Source organism: Lissotriton helveticus, chromosome 6 (genome assembly GCF_964261635.1).
Source record: "Lissotriton helveticus chromosome 6, aLisHel1.1, whole genome shotgun sequence".
Classification (NCBI taxonomy): domain Eukaryota; kingdom Metazoa; phylum Chordata; class Amphibia; order Caudata; family Salamandridae; genus Lissotriton; species Lissotriton helveticus.
The window spans coordinates 1379221633-1379246459 of NC_136067.1; the positions used below are offsets into that span (position 1 = coordinate 1379221633).

Here is a 24827-nt window from a genome sequence, read left to right on the forward strand (position 1 = left end):
CAACTAGATCCGATGACTCTACATGCTCCTCCTCTATCGGCCAGTATGACGTCAAGAACGAGACGATTTTGGAGCACGACAAATCTCATAGCAGATTGCTCTTCGGTTAAGTTACCTAGAGCAGAGGCAGTCTCATTCACTACTGCTTCAAGGGTTCTGGTTAACCTACGTATTAACTTACTATTCTGGATAGGTCCTATAAAGAAGAAGAATCCTTTATTGAAATCTGTATACTGTTCTAGAGCAGTTTCAGTTTGATCGACAATCGGGGACTCGATCTCCCTTCTATGTCTAATGTGTACTAGATGTGTGTTTCTATGATAATCGGATGGGGCTAGGAAAACTGGTGGCAGTAGGAAAGCAATGTAACATGTTCCCTCCCAATCGAGGGGCAGACGAACGTATGCGGTCTGACCACAAACAAAATAAGAATGACGTGAGGCTTTGAAAATAGATTTCCCACTGTCACTATACTCGACAATAGTAGTACAATCACTATGTCCTACATGTGCGGAACCATTATTTCTGACACATAATTCGCCTTTGACTGGTAGTACTGAAATAGCAGGTAAGTCTGGAGTAGGATCAGACTGAACATTCAGGACCATGAGATTCGAAGAATAATTACCTAAATTATAAACTTCATTTTCTAGATCTAACCCTGTTCTGTGGGCGAGACCTTGCTTGTCTGGAAAACATGTACTGTTCAGAAGGGACATATCATTTGAAGATGACGTTAACATGGACCAGGCTCCACATGAACCATTATGTGAAAACGGATAAGGAAACAGTGGCAGAACTCCCTTCGGTGTCTGGAAAGGGGGGAGTCGACCACACACCCAACAATTAGTGGTATTGCTGGTCTGGTGTGAATAATGTAACATACGGATAAACGTATTGTTGCGCATAGCAAGACGATAGGATAGTTTGTGAGGAGGCAGATCACTAAACGTGTGCTCTACTGTAGCATTAGAAAACTTATTTACATGAGAAATTGGAAAACATAAATGAAATGCATAACTTGTGCAGGTAACCATCAAACTCAAAAACAATATAAAACTTAGAAAAACGATACATCGGATAGAGCTTTGACTAACTCTCTCACTATGGGGGTCTATCTCATACATGTCAGATACCTGTCTAACCGTTTCACCCGAGGGGGACTTAGACAATTAAACTGGCTGACTTATTTTACTAGACCGAAGCTTCTGTTTATACTCCTGCTGCGGAGTTTTCTCTAACAGGGAGGGCTTTGAGTCAAAGTCAATAGCGGGACAGTCCTTGATAATAGGGCAATGTTTAGACTCGGAAGTGTCTGTAGAAGTGTCAATAAACGTTTTAGTTCTTAGTCCGTGAAATTTCTTGACATGAGACAGATGCACCCAGCCTTTTCTGCCTTCCAACTTCACGGCCGTGCGGGTGGTCAGAAGGACTAACTTCGGCCCCTTCCAGCGAGGCTCTAGCGGACTTGAACGATCGAAATTCCGGATTAAAACCAGGGTGCCGGGAAGGACCTCGTGTGGCTTGACTTCAGTATTGTCGGGAAATGCGGCGGCAACCTGTGAACGACAAGAGTGTAGGGCAGACATCAAGGAAGCTAGGTAATCTGTCAGCATATTACTGGAAACATCTGTAATACTTCGGGGTCTGGGTGTACCCCACATGTTCGGGGGGCGGCCGAATATGACCTCATAAGGGGACAGACCTGATCTGGAGTGTGCGACCATGCGCATATAAAACAAAGCAACTGGCAGGGCAACTAACCAGTCTACACCTTTTTCTTGACAGATCTTGGCAATACGGGTTTTTAGGGTCTGGTTATGTCTCTCTACGAGACCGGCTGCTTCTGGATGGCGTACACAATGGAACTTCCACTGGTACCCTAACAAAAGGGAAACGTGCTTCATTAGTTCAGATGAGAATGGCTGGCCGTTATCAGAATACACGACCCTTGGGAGTCCATAGCGGGGGAAAAATTCACGAACCAACTGCTTGGCAGTGGTCGCGGCTGTGTAATCTGGGACTGGATATGCTTCTGTCCACCTGGACAAAGCGCATACAACTACAAGGACATACTTGAAACCTCGACATCGCTCCATCTGAATATAATCCATCTGGAGGACTTCAAAAGGGTGGTCAGGGGGCTGGAATCCACCTTGTTCCACCGGGACACTTTTACCTGGATTGAACTGGCAACATATCATACAAGTACGGACTTTCTGCTTGGCTGCAGCTCGTAAATGCTTGTTGAACCAAATGTTCTGGATACTGTCTAACATGGCTTTTTCTCCTAAGTGTGCTGGACTATGTGCGGTATTGATAATGACTTGAACCATTGAGTCGGGGAGAAACCATGTGGCTTTTCCCTTCGTCAACCATCCCTGATCTGTCTGGACCCCTCCTTGTTCGGACCATTTCTTGATTTCTTCGGGAGTAGCATGTGACTGGATATCTATGACATCTTGTGTAGGGTCCTTAACTGTCATACAAGTAGTCTGTTCTAGAGTGGATGTCGGTGTCTTGTTAACTGGAATGTCTGGTGTCTGTGCTGTAAGCTTGGCTGTTCGATCTGCTAGATCATTACCTTGGGAAATAATGTCAGTAACTTTCGTATGTGCTTTGCACTTCATGATAGCGATAGATGTCGGTAAATGTATTGCATCTAACAGAGCTTGAATAAGGAAACCATGCTGAATCTTGGTTCCATGAGAAGTCATGAAACCTCTCTCCTGCCAGAGCACTCCAAAGTCGTGTACGACTCCGAATGCGTAGCGTGAATCTGTGTAAATATTAACTTTCAGGTTCTTGGCATGTATGCAGGCTTGTGTCAGAGCGACTAGCTCTGCTGCTTGAGCAGACAGGGTGTCAATACGGTGTGTTTCAATAACTTCAGTGTCAGTAGTCACTGCATACGCGGCTACTAGTTCTCCTGTACTCGTTCTCATACATGAACCATCCACATAAAGTGTCAGGTCGGGATCTGGTAATGGAATATCTGTCAGATCTTGTCTTGGCTTTGTCATAGTGTTAATGACTTCCACACAGTCATGTGTGGCAGGATGTGAAGTAACTGACGGTAACAGTGTAGCAGGATTTAGAACGTTGCAGCGTCTGATTTCTATGTGTGGCTGGAACAGTGTCAGTTCATAACCTGTCAAACGTGCAATTGTCAAGTGCTGAGTCTGTGTTCGGTTTAAAAGAACTTCCACGGAGTGTGGAACTTGTACTGTCAAGGAGTGTCCTAATACTATGGAATCACTTTGTCTGATAGCTAGTGCTGTGGCTGCAACTGACTTGAGGCACGCAGGCAACGCCTGGGCTACTGGATCTAGTGTACTCGAAAAATAAGCACAGGGCTTGTATTGTCCTGCTTGATCTTGTGTGAGGACAGATAATGCTGTACCATCACGTTCTGTGACAAAAAGTGTAAAAGGCTTACTGTAGTTCGGTGTTGCTAGAACAGGTGCTTGGCATAAGGCTTTCTTCAACTCATTAAAACTAAGTGTATGTTCAGATGTCCAAGGGAGGACAGTCGATACGGCTGCCTCCTGTGTCGTTAACTGTATCAGTGGCTTGGCTAGAAATGCATACTGAGGAATCCATTGTCTGCAATAAGAAGTAAGGCCAATAAAAGCACGTACCTCCTTCTGGGTCTTGGGCTGAGGAAGACTCGCTATTAATTGGATACGGTCAGGTGTCAACTGCCTACCCCACTTGGACAGTAAGTGGCCTAAGTAGATCACTTGCTGGACACAGAATTGAAGCTTCGAAGGGGACACCTTGTGCCCCATCTCGGCTAGGAAATACAGGACTGTAAGTGATGCTCGCTCGCAAGCACGTTCAGAACGGGCTGTGATCAGTAGATCATCGACATACTGGAGCAGGGCAGTGTCAGTTGGCATGTGAATATTGTCTAGTTGTCTCTTAAGTGCTTGACTGTAAATGCTAGGACTTTCTGTGAAACCTTGAGGAGCTCGTGTGAATTTATAGCTCCTTCCATTTAAACAAAAACCGAAAAGGTACTGGCTATCTGGATGAATTGGAACACTGAAAAATGCATTCTTGAGGTCGATTACGGTAAAGAATATTGCCTCAGGATCAATAGCTGTCAACAGAGATGAGATATCTGGAACTACTGGATACTGGGGGATAATACATTTATTGAGTTCTCGAAGGTCAATCACTAATCGATAAACTGGGGGTGCATTTGGATCAGTACGTTTCATGACTGGAATGATAGGAGAATTACATACATTGGAGTCAGTTTCTACAACTACTCCTTGAGCCATGAGCTCGTCAATAATTTTGGATAAGGCTGCTACAGCCTCAGGTGGCAATCTGTACTGTCGGATTCGTGGTAACACTACACCTGGTTTGAGAGTCACACGGTGGGGTGTGATTTGCATAAAACCAACATCAGTTGGACCTTGTGCCCATAGATGCTGCGGAACATTAGACAATCTCGGATCAAAATCTCGTAAAACATAGTGACCCTTGAAGTCACGCAAAAACAAACGTATTCCCTCTGGGGAGCAACATATTACTGCACCTAATTCTTTCAATGTCTTAATACCTAACACATTTTCTGGACATGACTTCGTAAGCAATAGATCAGTAGTTCGGGACAATGGACCAACTTCTAGAGTAACTGGCTTTGATATCTCGTTTACAATAGGCTTTCCTGAAAATCCAAGGGAAACATTTCTAGAGCCTGAGAGCGGAGCCCCTGGAACCTCGTCATGACTGATAGTGGTCCTACTTGCCCCTGTATCAATCAGAAACTTTCTGTCTTTCCCTAATACTTGACTATGTACATAGGGACCTTCTTGATCTACAGGAATCTCGATGAGAGGCAAGCCTACCTCCCTCTCTAGGCTGTTTCATGAATACGCTTGATACTCTGGATACTCTGTCTGTGCATACTGGTACATCTGCTGTGTAACATGCTGTGTTGCAGCGATAGGCTGCGGTGCTGTAACTGTCTGTTGTGCATTCTGTGGCTGAGAAGTCTGTGAAACTTGTTCTTGCCTAGGCGGACGTGGTCTTTCTTTAGTCTTACCAGTGGCTATATTGTGTTTCAGAACTGCACACTCGTTTATAAAATGACCTGGCTGTTTACAATAATTGCATGTCCCTTTAACGGGAGCTGCAGGATGACTGGCTTGATTCGGACCCCTCTTCTGACTGTCTTGAGGAACAGATTGTGCAACTAGTACTTTCATTTTCGTGTCTTTCATACGTCTTCTCTCGTGTTCTTGCTCTTCTCTGATTCTATTCTGGTGATACTGAAGCATCTGTAACATCTGGGACGGAGTACTAGCTTGCCATGTACTTTCGACTTTCAAAACTCGATTTTTAACTTGTGGACTGGAATTCTCGACTAGTTTAGTAACAAAAAGATGAGGGTATGACTCACTACTCGTCTTCAAACCACTGTTTATTATAAAACATTTCTCAAATCTAGAATAAAAATCACTAGTGTCTTCGTCTTGTTTCTGTTTACAGGCTGAGATCGCATCCCAGTCTTCCTTTTTAGTGGCTAATAATCTAGGTAAAACTTGTATTAATAATTCTGGTAATTCTTTACATTTGTCTCCAAGACCGGTACCTGGTACTCGTATCTTATCTTCAGCTTCTAGAGCTGTCCAATCAATCTTTTTCTCTCCCACCTCCCAATCCTTTTCCTTGAGTTTTTCATATATGCCCGCAGGCAACAGGACTTTTAGCATTTTAATAATATCTGGATACGTGTATTCTCCCATACGGAGCATATCTTTTAATTCTCGGTGGAACCCTGCTGGATCTTTGTCGTGACAGGGAATTAACTTCTTCATTTCTAAGAGTTCCATCTTGGTAACTGGGGTGTAAACAAATACTCGTTGCATTTCACCACCCGCTGTCCTAACTGGGTGTACTTCTCGTAACGGATGCTGTCTATCTATGTAAAATGGTTTACTTTCTGGAGGTGAGACATGAACAAAATGTGGGTTCAGAAACGTTCTATATTTGTGGCGCTGTTCTAGAATGACACTAATTAAATCGGTACCTAAACCTTTCCATCTATACTGGAGTAACTCGTTCAGGACATCATGTAACGGACCTGGATCAGAATGTTGACCCTCATACAATGTAATGAGGTGCTGGATCATATACATACCCACCAGTCGCTGCTCGGCTGGGGGTAGTTTCAGAAACATTTGTGCCACTATTTCGTCTGGAAAAGTGGTAGAATCAGTAATCCATCGGACTGCTGATCGGGCTAGTTCTTGTTCATGCATGGTACTTAATTCACTATAACCGATTCGTGATTTCAGAATGTGATCGGTAGCTTGAAATACTTGTTCTAGAGAGCCTTGTTCTGGTGCTGGAAGATGAAAGACTTTCTTGTGTTCTAGGCGTGACTGTCGGTCTGGAAATCTAGATTTACCTACATACGCTATTCTGGCGGTATTCTCGTCTTCTACCTCTTCAGTAGGAGAGTCATTTTCTTTCTCGCTTCCTAGAGCTTCTTTGCGTTGTTCGTGTAACCTTATTATTTCTTTACGAATTTTCTTGTACATACTCTCTATACTATTGAGTGTCTTGTGCTTACCCTCGGCTATATTATCACTCCACCTTGTCAGAATTTTCATTTCGTTCGGATCTTTAGTCGGGGAATCTTGTTCCCGTATTAAACAATTGATCAGAAACTTTAATAACATGAACTGGATCTCAGCTTTCCTGAGAGACATGACTTCACCAATACTTTCTGGATCTTGTCCTGTACGGATGAAACAATACATTCTGTCTAGATCTTCTTTCATATTCGGTAGGGTGACCAAATACTCGGACACCTGTCTTATACGTACGGAATATATAACCATACTATCCTCGCCTGGGACTGGATCATAACAGCATTCAGTAAGAGCTCGCCTGATTTCTGCAATGGACTGATATTTAGGCGTACGCTGTAACGCACGTTCATGTAACTCGACTGGCCCTAGACGTCTATTTGGCGGCGGGGTACCAGGAGGACCTCCTCCTGCGGCCCCTAAGCTGGAATCGTCGATTGATACTCTTCGTGCTGGCAGAGTGGCTGATGTGGCGGGAATTTGTACTACGGGCTGGACCGGGGGTACCGTAACAGGTACTGCAACAGGTGCCCCGGTGACTGGAGGACCATGAATTACATTATTTACAGGAGCTGGTGGAACAGGATTTGCATATTCTGGGACTGTGTCGTCCAAATAGGACGAGAGAAAAATATCAGCTGCGGTCGGTTTGTGACGTAGCTTGGTCGGAACTAAGGGTGGCGGAAAATTACTGGATGCCTCCGGGGTTGCTTTTGGCAAGCCCTCGGCAAGAAGAGGATACATACCCTTAATGAGGGCATTTCTCTGTCTGTCTGACTGTTCAGTTTTAACTCGTTCACCTATTTCGATTAATTCCCTTTCTTGGGCTCTTTCTAAGGATTCTCTACTTAATTCTGACTTTCTGATTTCTTTTTCGGTTCTTTTATGAGATTCTTTGCGCCATAACTCGATGGCATCTTTCTGTGACTGTCTGGCTTTCTTTTTCCATAATACTTCTTCTACTCGCATGATGCACTCGGCATCCCATGTACCCGATACGGGCCATCTATACTTTTCTTCTAACTGTTTGGTGTACTCCACCCATAAATCTAGATACAATATGGCACTTATGCCATGCTTTTGATACATAAAATGACCTGGACTGTCCCTAGGCGGGACAGGAACTGCTTCTTCTAACAGACCTTTTCTAGTTTTTAACTGACGTAATTTTGAAAACAGAGGCATGACTGGGTTGGAGTCTAGACACAATACAATACACAATGAACACGATAATTACTGAAGAACACCCCTTTCATACCACGACATTGAAATACATGAATGACATTTAAAATAACAGTTCGGACAAAATACTACCTGGAATATTGAAAACAGAATACATGAATTTCTCGAGAACAGAACGGACTAGAACAGAAACTAGATGCACTGCTAAAACAGTACGAAACTTACCGGTCTCATAAAGAGACACGTCAGGACCCGCATCCACCTAAGTGGACACTTCGTGTTGGATCTGTGTACCCAAACCCACGGACCAGAGACAATGCAATTGACCCTGTCTAGATACTACCCCAGCAACGGTACTCACCGGGCAGCAAGAACGGAAGGCCTCGGACTGGACTGGACTGCTACGACGACGGACGGACGAACTTCGGACTTCTGTTACGGGTGGGCCTCCGGATACCTCGGACCTTGGACTCTCGGCTTGGGCTCTGGTCGGGACTCGCCGCGTTCCTCCACCGCCTCGTCTGGATGCTGGACCGCAACCTCCGTCTCCTCCGTGGGCCTGAGGGATACTTGAAGCAGAAATATCTGCACGTGCACGGTATGGTTCCGTCACGGCTGCAGAGGATCAGGGGGCTCGCGTGGCTTCACCGGCGCGTGGGGAAAGGGCAAGTCCCTATTCGGGCGCCATTATGTGGTAAATAAATAAATAATACCTCTATTTTTGACTAGACATACAATAACAGATAGCTCAATAAATAAGAGTCAAGATTCGAGGTAGCTGGAGTTTGCAGGTTTTAATACAGGATAAAGGACAGGAACAGGACAACCTGCACGGGAATAGGATGGCAGGGCCCGGCAGCTGCCGGGGCAGGATCTGGGAGCATAAGGGATAACTTTTAATAACAGTGCACAAGTATATATAGTTAAACAAAATACATAGCATTCAGTACAGTAGGCGTAGCAGTGGGCGGGGTTTGTAGCAGTCGCGAAAGATAAGGCAGAAAGTGGGTGTAACAAGAGGCGTGTACATAGACATGTGATGTAAACGTAACAGAATATGTCATAAATGGGGCGGAAACATGGAGGGGGCTACCTAAGGAGCCGGGACCTCTAACCTAGTGGTGCGCGCAAACTGATAATGACGTGTTACTAGGAGGAACTGGGGGCTATGACTTCTGCGCTAGAAGGAGAGACTGAAGTCTGGAGAGTCAGAGCGACATGTACCTAAACACTATCTAGTATCTGATGTTTAGAGAACATGTTGATAGAATCCAAAAGTTATCAGGGTAAAGGCTAACAGACTCTAAGACTGATGCATGCATAATTCTACATGTAGTGCGTGTTGAGGAATATTAAATGACCATTAATACAGTATTTCTCTTACATGGAGACGTAAAGGCTAGACCATGACGGAAACTATTGATGCGATTCAGTAGCTTAGGAATGCAGGGAAGGAGAGCTGGACTGATAACTAGAATCATAACATACTCTTGGCAGACTGGCAGGCAGAGCCAGGCCGAGCCGGGCACTGTGAGGCATGAAGTAAGTGAAGGGTCAGGGATACAGGTGGGGGCTGTATCGCTCCTCGGAGAGGGTTCAGAAGACAGGAGCTGAATCTGAGTCCGGGCCCTTTTGAGGCCTAGAAACGGGGATTTTACAATGAAATAACGTGCACACTGAGAAACGTGGCAACGTAACTTTACATAGGCCTAATACTCGTAGCTTTCACGAGAACTGGAAACTGGCATACTAGAGGTGGACACAACTGTAATTGCGTCTTCAATCGATCATAAGGAATACATATGCATATTAATCATGCACATATAACATAAGATGGGGAACACGTATGGACACAGAACATGGCAAAATTTACTTTTCCACAGCCTGGCACCCAGGGTGCTCACCCCCTCCCCTAGAACCAGTTTAGGCTAGATGTGCCAACATTCTAGAAGGTCCTGGCACTGCCTGGGAGGAGGGTATAAATAGGGTGAAGTGTCACCAGAGAGTCAGTCAGCGCAGGGACAAGGAAGAGAGGGGACCTGCTGTGAGGTGCTACCGCCACATGGGCCTGTGAGCTGGGCCCTGCACCCCTAGAACCCCCCCCTATGCTGTCCCCATGGGCCCCTTGACAAGGGAGGGTCTCTGACTAGGTCCCTGTCACAGTTGGGATCTTGAACCAGGCCAGCGGCGCGCTGAAAGAGCACTGGGAAGGGAAGGAGCTAATGGGATTCCCCCCAGGAGGTGAGGAGTTTGCCCCTGAGGAACTGCAGTGGGACTGTCTACCCCCCTTGGAAGTGCTGGGCCGTGTGGAGCCGCCTGGGAAGGATTGAGCCCCTGTGAGGTGTACCTGCCGGACGCTGTACTGTGGAAGCGCTGATTTGGGAAGTTGTGACCCCTGTGGAAGCGCTGGACTGGGAGGAGCTGCCCGGGGAGGATTGTGCCCCCGAGGAACTGTGCCTCACTGACCTGCCTCAGTCAACCTGCCCCTGGACTGCTTAACAAGCGGTGCGCTGTGAATAGCGCCATAGTGCTGAGAAGATTGTGAGGAGAAATAGCGCCATCTGCTGAGGAGAATCGCGCTGTGTGGGCTGAGGAAACTGTGAGGAGAAACAGCGCTGAGGAGCCTACCCTCGTGTCAGCGCGCTGTCTGCCGTATTATTAATTAATTACAAGGGAGCCTACCCCTTATCGCCGCTGGAAATCACCGCCGCAGCCCGGCGCGACTGTGGAGGGGCCCCCACCGCTGTGGAAATCATCGCGGCGGCCCCCGGTACCAGGAGAGGGCCGCCGAAGTGCAGGAAGGGCCGCGCTAGGCCCTGAGGCCGTCAGGTTCTCCCGTCACATGACGGGGGCCCGGCCGCGTCATCGGCCCGCCCCCGTCGCGCACTGATTGGCCTGCGCGGCCGTGACCTTTGAAGGCCGCGCAGGAATTGGCTGTGGAGCGGGAAACCCAGGAGAAGGGGAATCGAAGCCCCGGGTCCCCGTGAGGTAGGAGGGGGACCTGGGTGAAGTTCCGTTGCGGGGCCCCCGTGCCAAGGAGGGAGCCCCGGGAGAAGCGACCGGAGCGGGAGGCCACCCCGCCGGTCTGTGCCCCAAAGAGAGCCTGCCCGGACCTAAGGCAGCCCCGGGTCCCCATGAGGAAGGAGGGGCCCGGGTGAAGCTTCGGTGCAGGGCCCCCGTGGTCAGGAGGGAGCCCTGAGAAGGACGACCAGAGCGGGAGGCCACCCCGCCGGTCTGTGCCCCACGCGAGGGGCCGGTAATGGTAGGCGGGGCCGGGGTGCATTGCCGGTACCAGCCCCGCCTCCCGACCTGTGGGAACCAGTGAGGAGAACCCCACACAGGGAAATCCCGGGTCCCCGAGCTGTGGAGGATCCCGGGGGAAAGCAGGGAGAGGGCCCAGACGGAGCCTGCAAGCCCCACCCGCCGGTGCCTGCAAAGGAGGAACCGGAGTACCTCCACCGGTGAGGAAGTGCCCTGAGTGCTGCCGCGAGTCCTGCGGCTGGTGGCAAGGTCACAGAGGGGGGGCCTCGAGGCACATTGTCGGTGCTTGCCCCCCCCCTGATCTCGGAAGTCCCGGGAGAAGGCCGCGTGGAGCCTCCTGACTGCCCCCCCCCCCCCTGGATAAAGGGGTCAGCAGTGTGGATGGAGCCCGGAGTCAGAAAACAGGAGTAACCGGTGAGTGGGGCCTATGAAGAGGGTGGAGAGGGCAGCGGGGCACAGGGTCGGTGCTCGCCCCCACCCATGACTTGTACATTGAAGCCACCTTGTGATAGGGCCCAAGGTGGTAGGTGCGTCCAGTTCGGACAGTATAGGTGGACCCTGGAGTGGGCAGTCATCTGAAGAGTGAATTGACAATGTTGCCTAGTGGTTGCCTGTCACCTGCGGTGCATAGGGTCCCAGACAGGTCGTGAAGCTCATGTACAGGTGCCCCGGCCCCTAGAGGTTAGGCTTAACATTCAATCTATATGTTATGCCCCGAGGAGGGTTTACCCTATGTTGAGGTTCGTAGGCCTAAGGTTCATACCCCGAGGTTGTTGGTAGAGGGAGCCTAGCTATTCCCTTACAGGTGTCTCCTGAGCTTTAAGGAGGGCCCCTACCTGATGTTAATGCTAGGCGATGTATGTTCCGCCTGATGTTTGATACACCTAGCCAGGTGACATGCCTAATGAAATGCCATAGTTACCTGTGGCCAGATGGTCCCTGAGGTTAGGCCTGGCTCTTAGGTTACTGGTTATACGTTTATAGTGAGGCCACTTTCCTATCTAATGGTTAATTGCATGTTTCTGTGCCACCGTGCAGGTGATTGTGCCTTTAATTACAGGTGCTCCTATTTATGAGGTACTATGATGCCCTGATGTTTTCTTTTACAGGAGTTGGGTTGGCGTGATTGTGCATGATATATATATCTATGCTAATGTGGTATTTTGCATTTACAGCCTTCCCTGTAGGATGAGAGTCTGAGTTGGCCCCGCCAGATTGGGCTCCAGATCTAATGACAATTTTAACCCATCCTTTTTCCCTTACAGCATGGACTTTGGACTCAACCCTTTTTATCCCATGTAAATAATCCCCCTATGAAGTACTTGGCTCTGGTGCCAGTTGGCGCCGTGTTATGATGACACTGTTGATGCATTTTTGTCTTGCAGGTTGGAGATACTAAACTGCTTAATTTTCCAACTCAAATTGGTGTCCTGCCTCTTTTGTGGTGTGCCTGGTGTGTTGACTGAGGGTACTGCGTGAGTGCTTCACATGTCCTCGAAGTTTGGCCTGTCCGCTTGATGCCATGCTACCCCCTTTGAGACTTGGGCAACCCCCATTTCCAACACTCAGGAACTGTCCGAATGGTAGATTCTCTTTTAAATGCCTTGGGTGAAAGCTATCAAATTAAAGGAAGCAGTTTTTTGTTGTGGGTTTCAAATGTGCATTGGTCTTCAAAGTGCCGTTTTATACAAAAATATTCAGATCCAAAAATACTAACTCCTTTTTTTCCCATGGTGTGTGTGAACTCCCAAAAAGTATTTTGATCATTTAGCCATAATAGGAAAGCATTGGCTGTAGTCTGGTTGCCTTCCCAAATTAGTAAAATGTCATCAATATAGCTCTTCCAAAGTTTGATGTGTTGAAGAAAGGGGTTTGCTTGATTGAGGATTTTATGAGTTTCGAGATGATGTACATAGAGGCCTGCTACACTGGGGACGAAGATACTCCCCATACTGGTTCCATGCTGTTGGAGGAATAGCATATCCTTGAAACGAACTTATGAGAAAAATTCAACTAACTGCACCTTGTTATAACCTGTCAGTGGCATAACACAAAATGAAGGGCCCCCTGCAGAATGTGATGAAGGGCCCCTGAGTCTCCCTTATCCCACCAATATTAATTGCTCTTTGGCTGAATAGAGGATGGCAGAAGGCATGGGGCCTCCTGCATCGCATGGACTGTAGGGGCCTGTGTTTTGGCCCTGGCTGTGGCTGAGAATGAATGAACGTAGGAGTACACCTATGATGTCCACACTACAAAAAAAGATCTCTTCGAGAAATTACTCCACACAGGTTCATGCAAATCTCACAACACTAATGATGTTTAGCAGTCAGCTCAGTGGTGGCCAACCCAATAAACCTCACTTGCTATGACCACTAAATGAGGACTGTAAGTTGTCCAGAGGACACCCAAATCACTCCTGGAGCCTTTAATCTCCAATTCATGACTTTTAGCACATTAACTCTCTTCCAGAGACGTGTGCTCATTTCACTTTCCCTTCGTTTTAATTCCTTTTTCTTTAAAAAAGTACAACCTACTGTTCACCTTTGAACTTTATAATGGAGATATTTTGAAAACAATTACCATCCCCGGCCACAAGATGTCCTAGTTTCCAAAAAGTTGGGAATTGAGAGACGAAAATATCTGTAAGTTATGGTTTCACGACCCTTTCAATTATGTTTTCACAACCTTTTGTCAGCTTCTTAACTCAAAAAAAACATCAGATCACATTCCCCAAATTGAGTGTGCACTTTTGTAAAAAAGAACAGCCTTTTTACAAAACTGCAGATTTTGCGACTTTTTTGCAAAATGCAAAATCCTGGAGGGTCTGGTTGAGTATTTCAAAAGTTTATAAACTTCAAATATTGTTTCAGCAAGGTAGCAAAAGCCACTGACCCATCCTTAACATAGAGGACAATTTACAATGCATATTTTACAAGATAGTCTTCCTATTAGAGGTCACTTCAGGAAGAACATTTGAAGAGATTGATTAGTGACAAAATCAGAGACACAAATAGAGTGTGGACAGAATATTGTGTCAAAAACATTGAGGACAAGAATATCAAGTAGGTAAGTGCAACTAGGTAAATGTAAATGTACTATTCTTAACTCCAGATCTACGTACCTTGAAGATTTATATATATATCGTCAAGGTACATATATGAGGAGTTATATGTAGCAAAACTTTACTTACCCCTTGAAACTGATGTACATGATATTCTTGTCCTCTATATTTTTTAGATGATATTCTGTCCCACAATATATGTGTTTCTGATATTTTGTCCAAATGCAAGCACTTTCAGGTCAGGCGTGTACAAAGAAGTGCCATATGAACATAACTCCATGTATAGGTACCATAGTGATATCTACATCTTAAAGAAGTGTAGGTGTTAGAATAATAATAAGTCATCTAAATTACATTTTATATACTCAATTATCAATATTTTAGTTAATAGTTTTTCTACTATATTATGGTAGCGCAATATTACATTTGTTATATTCTGACAAACAAAGTTAGGGGTGTTTATTTGTGGGCATTAAGGAAGTGTGGGTCTCATTACTAAAGGCTGGGCTAGGCTTGATCTTGTCTGAAATCCCTTTTGTCTTCTTGTCAGCTTCCTGTATTGCCTCCTGGAACCACCATGAGACAGAGAAACTTCTCAATGTTATACAACCCCACACACCATATTGATGGGAGAAGATTGGTAAGAGTAAGGGTATTTTAATGGATATAAAGATGCTGTGTATCTGAGCCTTTCAGTAGCCATCCTTGAATGTTATTTGCAGTTCTCTTACATTGAATCTTTCCTAAGTACAATCTCATCTCCCAACCCTTGCTTCCAATCCATAACTAAACAGTCCAGTCTCTACACAATCCCTTTTCTATAATTTCTTGTCAGCCTATAATACCGCACCATGTCACTAAGATTTCCTACCAGTATTTACCCTTTTCCTCTTTTGCATATTTAGTAGGTCAGAAACCGCTTCGTTTCTGCTTCCTTAATCATCTCTCCCATTGCATTCCTCACTTCCCCTACCAACCATTGTAGAGTGAATAAGTTTAGTAAAAGTGACCGCTTCTGATGGTGATTTTACAATGCCTTTGATCAGTGTGGTGCCTGATAAGGCTTGTGATCAAACTCAGTACACCTCCATTTGCCCAGAACAGGCTAGAATTTCATAGGTACTGCAGAAAGAAAAAAGGGATCTCAAGGATAATCAAGTCAACAGGGTCATTATACAGGTTTGCAGTCGACCTTGCCATAAACCCCTCAAGGACCTTGTAGGAGGGCTCGATATGTTTTGGCTAACTTAATTTACCAAATGAACATTTTACGATTTATATGCACATGCTCCTCATACTCTTCATGAGACTGTATTGGGTAGATAATATTGCCAGTTAAAAGACATTATGTTTGTGTTTGATCTCAATCACATCAACACTACCAACATCCTCGACAGCATGAACAACATCTGACTAACCCAACTCGTTCATGACCCCATGCACACCGCAGGCCTCACATTAGACCCAATCTTCATCTCCAGTGACTGCATCAGGTACAGCCACACCACAGAACTCACCTGGACTGACCGCTCCATCATTCACTTCACCATCACCAGCTCACGGACTGCTGACCCAGTCTGCCCAATGCCCCCACTACAGCTGAAGCAAAGTCTTAAAGGACACATGGATCAATACCCTCAACACCACCCACCTCATGTCCTCCAACAACCTAGACTAGAACGTCAGAAACTGCACCAACAGCTTCGCTCCCATTGGCAACAACCCACAGAAAGTTCACTAAGTATGCTAGCTGGATCACTGAAGACCTCCGAACAACTAAACAACAGCGTAAACAACTGGAAAGGAAATGTGCACCATCAAGGACACAACCAACAAGACCAGCTTCAACACAACCCTCAACCTCTACTTCAGACAGTTGAGAGAATGGAAGAAAAAAGCCTTATCCTCATGCATTGAATCAAGCACTAATAACAGCAAACAACTCTTCAACAGTGTCAAAGAATGCTCCAACCCCTCAGCTACAACAAACAACATTACCCCCGCACAGGAATTCTGCAACAACCTTGCAACGTCTACAAATACTTTAAACGCTAGCCCAAGGCCACTGACTTCTTTAAGCAAAACAACAACCTCGCTACCACCACAGACATCCGACTAACTGAATGGGGACAGCTCCCCCCACAGGACACTGCCTCCATCATGAACTCGGTCCATTCAGGGACCCCAACTGGCTTTTGCCCTCACCTCATCTTTAACCTAGGCGAAGCCAGAATAGCGAATTTCCAATTAATATACAAGAAGAATTTTGATTCCATTAAAGACAATTGAGGTTTACACTATGCAATGACCTTCTATTGCTGCAGCAACATGCAGCCCTTTAAAGACCAATAATAAATCATAAAGCAATAGAATGTCCAGACAATATGTATATCCAGGGCACTCAGTCATCATCATCTTTAAGCTGCGACACAACAGGACAAAATCTTCATTTTCGGTCAAGCTTTATAATAAGTTGTCTGCAAAGTAAAAAAAAAATCTTTATTTCAGCCTTTGAGGTCATAAAAGCACAAATAAAAAGTACTGACATTGTAATGCACATGCACTTTATATCCGGGAAATTTAAATGCGTGAATTGTACTGTACTTTTTTTGTGCAAAAAAAAATAGAAATTAAAATTAATTCACAAGTACTTGATGCTATAACACTATCAATTATAAACCTGTTAACAAACTTTGATAATACCTTTATCCTAGTCATTCTTTTTGTTTTTACATTTTTTTTATTTTCTCCTCGTAGGGTGAGGAGGAAGGGATAATGTTAGCCTATGAAGGCTACCATTTTGCAAGTTTAAAGCCATCCAGTGGCCACAGGTCTTAAATAACATTTTGCTAAAGTATTCGCATTAGATCAATCTGCTACTTTTAAAATATTTGTTAGCAAACTACATGCCCAGAAAACCTTACTAGTCATTGCACCTCTTGAGGAATAGGCACCATATATGGAAAGGTATACTCCTACCTCACTTATTACTACTCTCGCCCAACTAGCTAAAGTAGCTGTGGAGACTGCCTTATAGGGTTTGACGTAATACAGTAACTCACCATCTGCCCTAAACTCCAGCACCTTTCTCTCATACGATCTCATACATTTTACCACACATAGGTTTTCACCCTCATGGAAAAAAGGATAAAAAACATGCTCACTTTGTATAAACAAAAATTAAACTAGGACAGTTGGCTAGGAAAAATTCATAAAATACAAAAATTCATAAACATTATATATAATCAAAAATAAATTAGAAACATATCTACTTCGTTTGCTCAATTTTAAATTTTTTGCAGAATTTAAAAAACGGTTAAAGAAGGGGACTGATAAACATACATATAGCATAAGAAAGAATAACATCACAATAATTAAAAATGACAAAAAGACACAGTTCATAAAAGCTTCTCATATCAAATCCTATCTCAAATAATCTAGTTACACATATTCTCAGCTGGTGACAACCAAAGTTGTCCCTACTTCAACAATTAAAATCAACCGTGTCACAATGGGTGGCAAAACGTAATCTATTCGACGCGCGTTTCGGTGTTTCCACAAACGCCTTCTTCAGGAGCCACAAGTTTGTATTCAATTAAAAAGATCAGTCTTCATATGGTCAGATTACTTCATATCTATATAGAGGACACTCCATTTATGGACAGACAGGGGTGTCAAATTATGTCCCGGTAGATTCTATAGTGGTAGATCGCCACTCGTCAATCTGTTTGTTTTCCTTTCAACGATATCCAGTGCAAAAGTTTTTTATATGTATTCTAGTGACGTGTTATCTCATATTTTTACGTAGAAATAGGGCTTTACGTTCCCAGATATGGAGTAAAGTATTTTCAACTCTTTAAACAGGTCTGTCCTTTGTATTTTGGAATTACGCCGGTGTTTCCTCTAATCAGGATGTAACAGAGTCAAAAGACGTCGAGTCGCGGACGGGCAGGTTATAGCCGCTGGCGTCTCCCGACCGTTGGAAATGATATCATTGAAGAGTTGAAAGTACTTTACTCCATATCTATATGCACGACTTTCACCAATTTATGTGTTACGTGTTGTCTTTGTCCACTTGTCCTGACTATATGTTGTGTTAAGAGAAATTTATTATTTTTTCCCCCTCCCTTATGCTCCGCCCTGTGTGGGGATACGCCAGGGCGTATTGTAAGCAGGCCCGATGATGAAGCATGTCACATACCTTGGTATGTGAGTGAGGGTAGTTTTTTCAAACAGAGTGATTTGCCCTATTGGGGCTCTCTCTGTATATTTCATGTATGTTACCCACTCTATACACCCCTCATGTGCGTACACTTGAGGTTCTTGGGGGTCTGGGGTGGTAGAGTATAAACTGATTTGACCCTCGCCCCTCTTCCGTGTTTGAATATTAACTAATGTTAACAAACTTTGCAGTGGGCAATAGTGGATAATACCTTAAAATCAGCTCTAGATGAGAACTCTCAGGACACTCTTAATCATTAGTGAACCCACGAATATGGGCAGTGAGATCAGAGTGCAATTACAAAAAAGAATAAAGATGCATGAGTGTAGTATCAATAAATAGCACACACTGCATAGCCAGGCTAATGCTTAGGAAACATGACTCACTTTGCACATGTCAAGGTATACCTCACCTTTCTCTGCAAAATTATGTGACTTTCATTAATCTTACAAATTTACAGTTGTTGTTTTGAATTAGTATATTTCACTAGGATCCACCTGTTTCCATTGGCTATGTACCGGCCCAGTCCCTTACATACTAACAAGGTGAACATGTATCCTTGCTGCCAGAAAAATACTTTATACAGTCTATTTATACTCATGGAATGTCTATAGGCAAACTAGCCAAATACACTGCTCTGACACAGGAGCTCTTTAAAGCCTTTAAACCCTTAAGGGTACCATGGCTAATGATATGACTTTACAGCTAAATAATATTGTCAGCTCCTTTGTCACATGTTTTACTAGAAGCTAGGTTGCTGGCAACAAACTCTGTGTGATCATGGTCCTACTTGAACTTGGGTGCCACTAAAAGGTTTAATGAGAGTCTTTCATTGTGGTCATGGAGGGGGAGTTTGGTGTGGAAAGTGAAAATGGGTCTTAAAGTATGTTTTGCCTAATGCAATTTTTACTTTTACAGCAGCCACAGTGGTTCCCCACAGACACAATAATGAGCGAGAGCCGAAGCCTCCTACCTTATTCTGGCGAAAGGGTGAGACGGAACTTCAAAGCAACCATGTGTTTGAGTATTTCCTTCACCATGTGTTTGAGTATTTTCTTTGCATCCGTACATTTTATTTTTTGGTTTTCTATCAATGTGTAGTCGAAAAAAACAGTCATTTCTTGCCATGGTACACAATCTGCTCTATCATACATTGTCTTATCTTACTGCCTCATTCCTCAAAGGATTAATGAGAGCCTTTCATTGTGGTCATGGAGGGGAAGTTTGGTGTGGAAAGTGAAAATGGGTCTTAAAGTATGTTTTGCCTAATGCAATTTTTACTTTTACAGCAGCCACAGTGGTTCCCCACAGACACAATAATGAGCGAGAGCCGAAGCCTCCTACCTTATTCTGGCGAAAGGGTGAGACGGAACTTCAAAGGCAACCATGTGTTTGAGCATTTCCCTCACCATGTGTTTGAGTATTTTCTTTGCATCCGTACATTTTATTTTTTGGTTTTCTATCAATGTGTAGTCGAAAAAAACAGTCATTTCTTGCCATGGTACACAATCTGCTCTATCATACATTGTCTTATCTTACTGCCTCATTCCTCAATGGATTTTACCCAACAGTGATTACATCTTTATCTGCCACATGCATCAACATTTGGATTTGCGATTCCTAAAAAGTGATTTTCAAGGATTTGCTATTTTGGAATCGCAAATCCCTATGCATGTAGGTATCTCAAAATAAATTAAGATTCCTTAACATTATCTAATAGCAATTTGCAAATTGTGAAACGCTATTAGGGAATGTTACTCCATTTATTCCTATGAGCCTACAGGCCCATAGGAATGAATGGAAATGCATTCGCAAATTGCGATTACCAAATTTGTCATCGCAAATTGCGAATGCAATTCCAAGGGTGCCAGGGGTCCTAAGGCCCCCCTGATGCACCCCCCAAAAAAGGGAACAGTGCTCATGTGGCGCAAACACCTGCCCTAAGGGCATGTGTGTGCACCACATCTCACTTTGAAAAATGCACTTTCGTGCATTTTTCAAAGAATGCGCAAATTACCATCAACTTGAAGTTGATGGTAATTAGCATTTCCTAAAGGCACACTTTGCCTTTAGGAAAGGGCTGATGCATCGCCTTTAGGGATTTGCAAATTGACATTCCCTAAATGCATTAGCTATTTAGGTAATCGCAAAAAATTGCGATTACCTAATTTGCAAATGGGAATGAGTTCATGCATCAGAAAAGGCCGGTTTCCCGTCGTAAATGGGCCGAATCGCAGAATCGAACCGTTTGCGACTGGAAAAAAGGTTGTTGCATGTGGCCCAAAGTTCTTTGAGATTTGGCATAACGTTGCCAAAGGTTTGTTAACTTCAAATGAATGCTGTTTCATCAAGGTTAATAAAGGCCACTAATTGATTCTTTACATAGATGACTATGTACAATGTATATTTCTGAAGACAGCATAGTTTATGCAATAGTACTATATACACAGAGCCAAAATGTATGAGGAAGGTTTTATGTGAAACACTGCTGATTCTTTCTTTTCTGATTCCAACATTACCAGCTAAACTAGGCATTCACACTCTCAATATAAAAGACACCACGATCTTATAGGTAAATTATGAAATTCCAAGCAAACCTTTGAAGCTGTTTATCTCATCACCACCAGAAAGCAAGCTTTCTCTTAATGAAGTAGACCCAGACTGATGACTTATACAAACTTCCCCTAGCTTTGTAAATGCATATTTAATGGCAGCACCCATCTTAATGTCATTCACAAGTAGAAATATGGTGTCCTTTACATATATTTTACAAACAAGTGTATGAGAATTATGATGCCTTTTGTGATACAACGTTTGGAATACAACATTTTCAGAAATATATGCAGTTCATTTCATGCCCTCTGCCAGAGCCACCAAACTCTATCCTCACTATTACCAAGATCTACTGACTTAATTATATTCTTTTGACTCCTTAATGTTAAGACCAGGACATGGTATTGAAAGACCAGAAATGTGTAATGGACTAGGGGCCATATTATCAAGGAATGGCGAAAACATTATCTCTGCTTTAGCGGCAGGAAACCACCGCTAAATCAGCGATAAGGGGCTTGATAATATGCCCTTGAGAACTCCCATAGAAGACCAGGTTCTGGTGTGAACCTGGGCTTCTATGGGAATTCACAAGGGCATATTATCAATCCCATTATTGCCGCTTTAGCTGCAGTTTCCTGTCGCTAAAGCGGCAATAATGTTATCGCCATTCCTTGATAATATGGCCCTAGATTGGTAGGAAGCTCGAGAATCAAGATTGCATTGAAGTACCAGAGAAGAAGCTCATTCCATAGTTTAAGCTTTGCACCCAAAGCTGACATAATACATGGAACTACTCTGCCAGAGTAACTTTTAATGGATGATAAATATTCCTTGTTACATAAGAAACCTCCTCCAGCTCTGCTGACTTAGGCCCAGTCACTCGAGGAGCTTGTGGAATCCTGCAAGCTTCATAAGATGTCGCTGGATTACCAAGGTCTTACAGGTATGCTAGAGACATCTTAGGAAAAAACACACATGCGCACACCATGCAATGTGTATCTAGTCTGTAGACTTTTTAAAACTCTTAGATTATCATACTCAGAAGACTCTAGTGACTATTAGAACTTCACACATTCTGGATAAGTATGCCGGTGCAAGAGAACAACTGACATGAGATTCTGTCAGCTTCTTTAGATCACTACCTCTGAGATTCCCTAGACGCAATGTTGACTCATCAAAACCTGCAAAACTCAAAAGGTGTACGTGGACTTCATTATTTCCAAGGGAAGTTTTCCAAAGATGTATTTTGAACAGAGCGATACACAACCCAAAAGAAAGGGCCACACTGAGTGAATATTTGGCCAGCTGCTGTACCCGTATGTACCCAGGCATATATAAATATTTTATATATATATATATTCACTGAAAAAAACATAGGTTATAGACCATATATAGTTAGGAATTAGCATTTACAAAACCTTGAAAATTCACTGAAAAAACCATAGGTTATAGACCATATATAGTTAGGAATTAGCATTTAAAAAACCTTATTTTACTCACACAAAACCATTGAAATTCCATATATAGTTAGTTGCACTAACTATATATCGCGCACCCGCAATCCACTGCTGATCATGTCACATATTACATCATTCATGACATGGTCAGTGACATCACTGATGACATCACTGATGACATCTCAAATGACATCACTGATGAGATCACGGATGACATCATCCAGTGACTGTGTGTTTCTGTAAAGTTTAAATATGTTTTACATATTGAAGAATGAGTAGATGTATAAGTGTCTGGACGAAGGATTTAGTAGGTGCATGACTGAATGTATGAGTGAGTGATTAAATGTGTCTCACTGAGTGCATGGGTTAGTGACTAAACTGTCTTAATTTGTGCATCATTATGTCTGTTGTTCTGTAAACTGCTGCATGTGTTGATCAGTAGCTATATGATTAACTATATGGGTTATTGATTGATTGTCCAAGTATTTGTATGGGAGACTGAGTGTGTGTGTGGCTGGCTGGGAGGTGTGTGACTCTGTGAAGATCAATGTGTACTTGTATCAATGATTGTATAAGAAAGTAAGTATGTGTTAGTATATGTTTGAAAATGTAAGGTGCTCTATGTTTAACTGTATAGACAAGAAAATGGAAGTGTGATTGATTCTTTACAGGACTGACTAGGTGTGTGAGTAACTCCATGGATGAGTGGCAGAGTGTGAGTGTCTGTATAGGTGTATGAGTGCATATGATAGTGTTGTAAAGATGAGTGATTGTATGTATGAATGATTGTATGGGTGAATGAGTGAATGTGTGTGTAGACGTAGGAATCAGTGAGTACGTATGTAGTAACTAGTATTGGTGTGTCAATGGCTTAAAAAATTATACTCTGTATTTAACACTGGGTGAAACAGAGGTTATATTAAAATGTGAGGAGATGCATTGTATTGTCACATGAATGATATCATCAGTGATGTGGTCATTGATGTCAAATGAGATGTCATCAGTGATCTCATCAGTGATGTCATTTGAGATGTCATCAGTGATGTCATCAGTGATGTCACTGACCATGTCATGAATGATGTAATATGTGACATGATCAGCAGTGGATTGCGGGTGCGCGATATATAGTTAGTGCAACTAACTATATATGGAATTTCAATGGTTTTGTGTGAGTAAAATAAGGTTTTTTAAATGCTAATTCCTAACTATATATGGTCTATAACCTATGGTTTTTTCAGTGAATTTTCAAGGTTTTGTAAATGCTAATTCCTAACTATATATGGTCTATAACCTATGGTTTTTTCAGTGAATTTCAATGGTTTTTTAATAGCAAATATCATAAGCTGTCGAATGTCAAGTACGTGGTAAGTGAAAACATTTTCGTGTTTATGCACACTGATCTGCTTTGAATGGTGCCCCCCCCCTCATTTCTATTAGGAGTACTCTCTCTTTGCACATAGTGAAGGGTAGTTAACGCAGGCCTTTGCCCCCGTTGTAATATGTCGTGCCTGCTTCTCTCTCCATTTGATTGATTGTTATCCAAGTATTTACTGTTTTAGAATTGGTTCTCTTTGGTTCATTCTCTATTTACAAACAAACACAGAGTCGCAATACTCTGTTTAGTCTTTGCAGATAACGAAAAATCGTGTAAAAAAAAAAGAAAAGGAATCGAGCAAAATCAGTAGGCCACTAATGGGATCTCTTTTTGACCTCGCTAAAATAGAAACATTAGGAACAACCCCTCATGACAAATACAAAACTAGTGAGATGAACTGAACTCCACACAATGATGGCTGCAAAACAGCTCGGCTGCGCCACCCACCCCGCCCAAAATAACGATAAAGAGCGGCTGCCATGATTGGTTGCGGAATGGCCACGACGGAGCTACGAAATGGTGCTGCTCTCATGCTAACCCCAGCTTCAGTCTGAAACATCCAGAAACACTGTAGACTACCAATTCGATCAGTTCCGGTAGCGCCCCAATGTAACCCGGTAGAGAAGAACTTGCCCTCCCCTCTTTGACTGATGGTTCTTGTTGCCTGTCCCTTCTGTTGTCATTTAACAGAACTATTTAGCCTGCTGAAAGGGGTTGTGTTCCGACCGCTGGTTGGTGGAGACATTTTGACTATATTCTGGACCTGCGTTGTCGCGTAATGCGTCATATGACGCGCCGCGTTAGCGCATCCGGAAGTCATCCGGGGCGCGCAGCGCGTAACGTAAACATAACAAGTCATGTGACTTGTTAATAAAACTTTTCATTGGTTCATTTTACTTTTCTTATTCTAATGATGAAAGGCTTGGTCATATGACCTAAAAATTACGCTTTTTATTACTTCCGAACATTATTTTTTCTTAAATATATGTTATAATGTTCCAGGCTAATGTACTTTCCCGGAAAATTTACAACTGTCCTGCAAGTAAAATATATTCTTTTTTCGAGAAAAAGAGCGTTTCTTCGTCCCATGACGGAGCCGTTG

The 24827-nt window shown here is 43.5% G+C and overlaps 1 protein-coding gene across 1 annotated transcript in view; it reads left to right on the forward strand.

Annotated features, from left to right (window-relative positions):
• Positions 1-24827, forward strand: part of LOC144763500 (uncharacterized) — a 236880-nt gene that overhangs the window by 70932 nt on the left and 141121 nt on the right. Inside the window, exons 10-12 of the mRNA XM_078649146.1 lie at positions 14669-14758; positions 19259-19330; positions 19630-19701. Coding sequence (XP_078505272.1) covers positions 14669-14758; positions 19259-19330; positions 19630-19701 — 234 coding nt within the window. The remainder of the gene's footprint in view (positions 1-14668; positions 14759-19258; positions 19331-19629; positions 19702-24827) is intronic.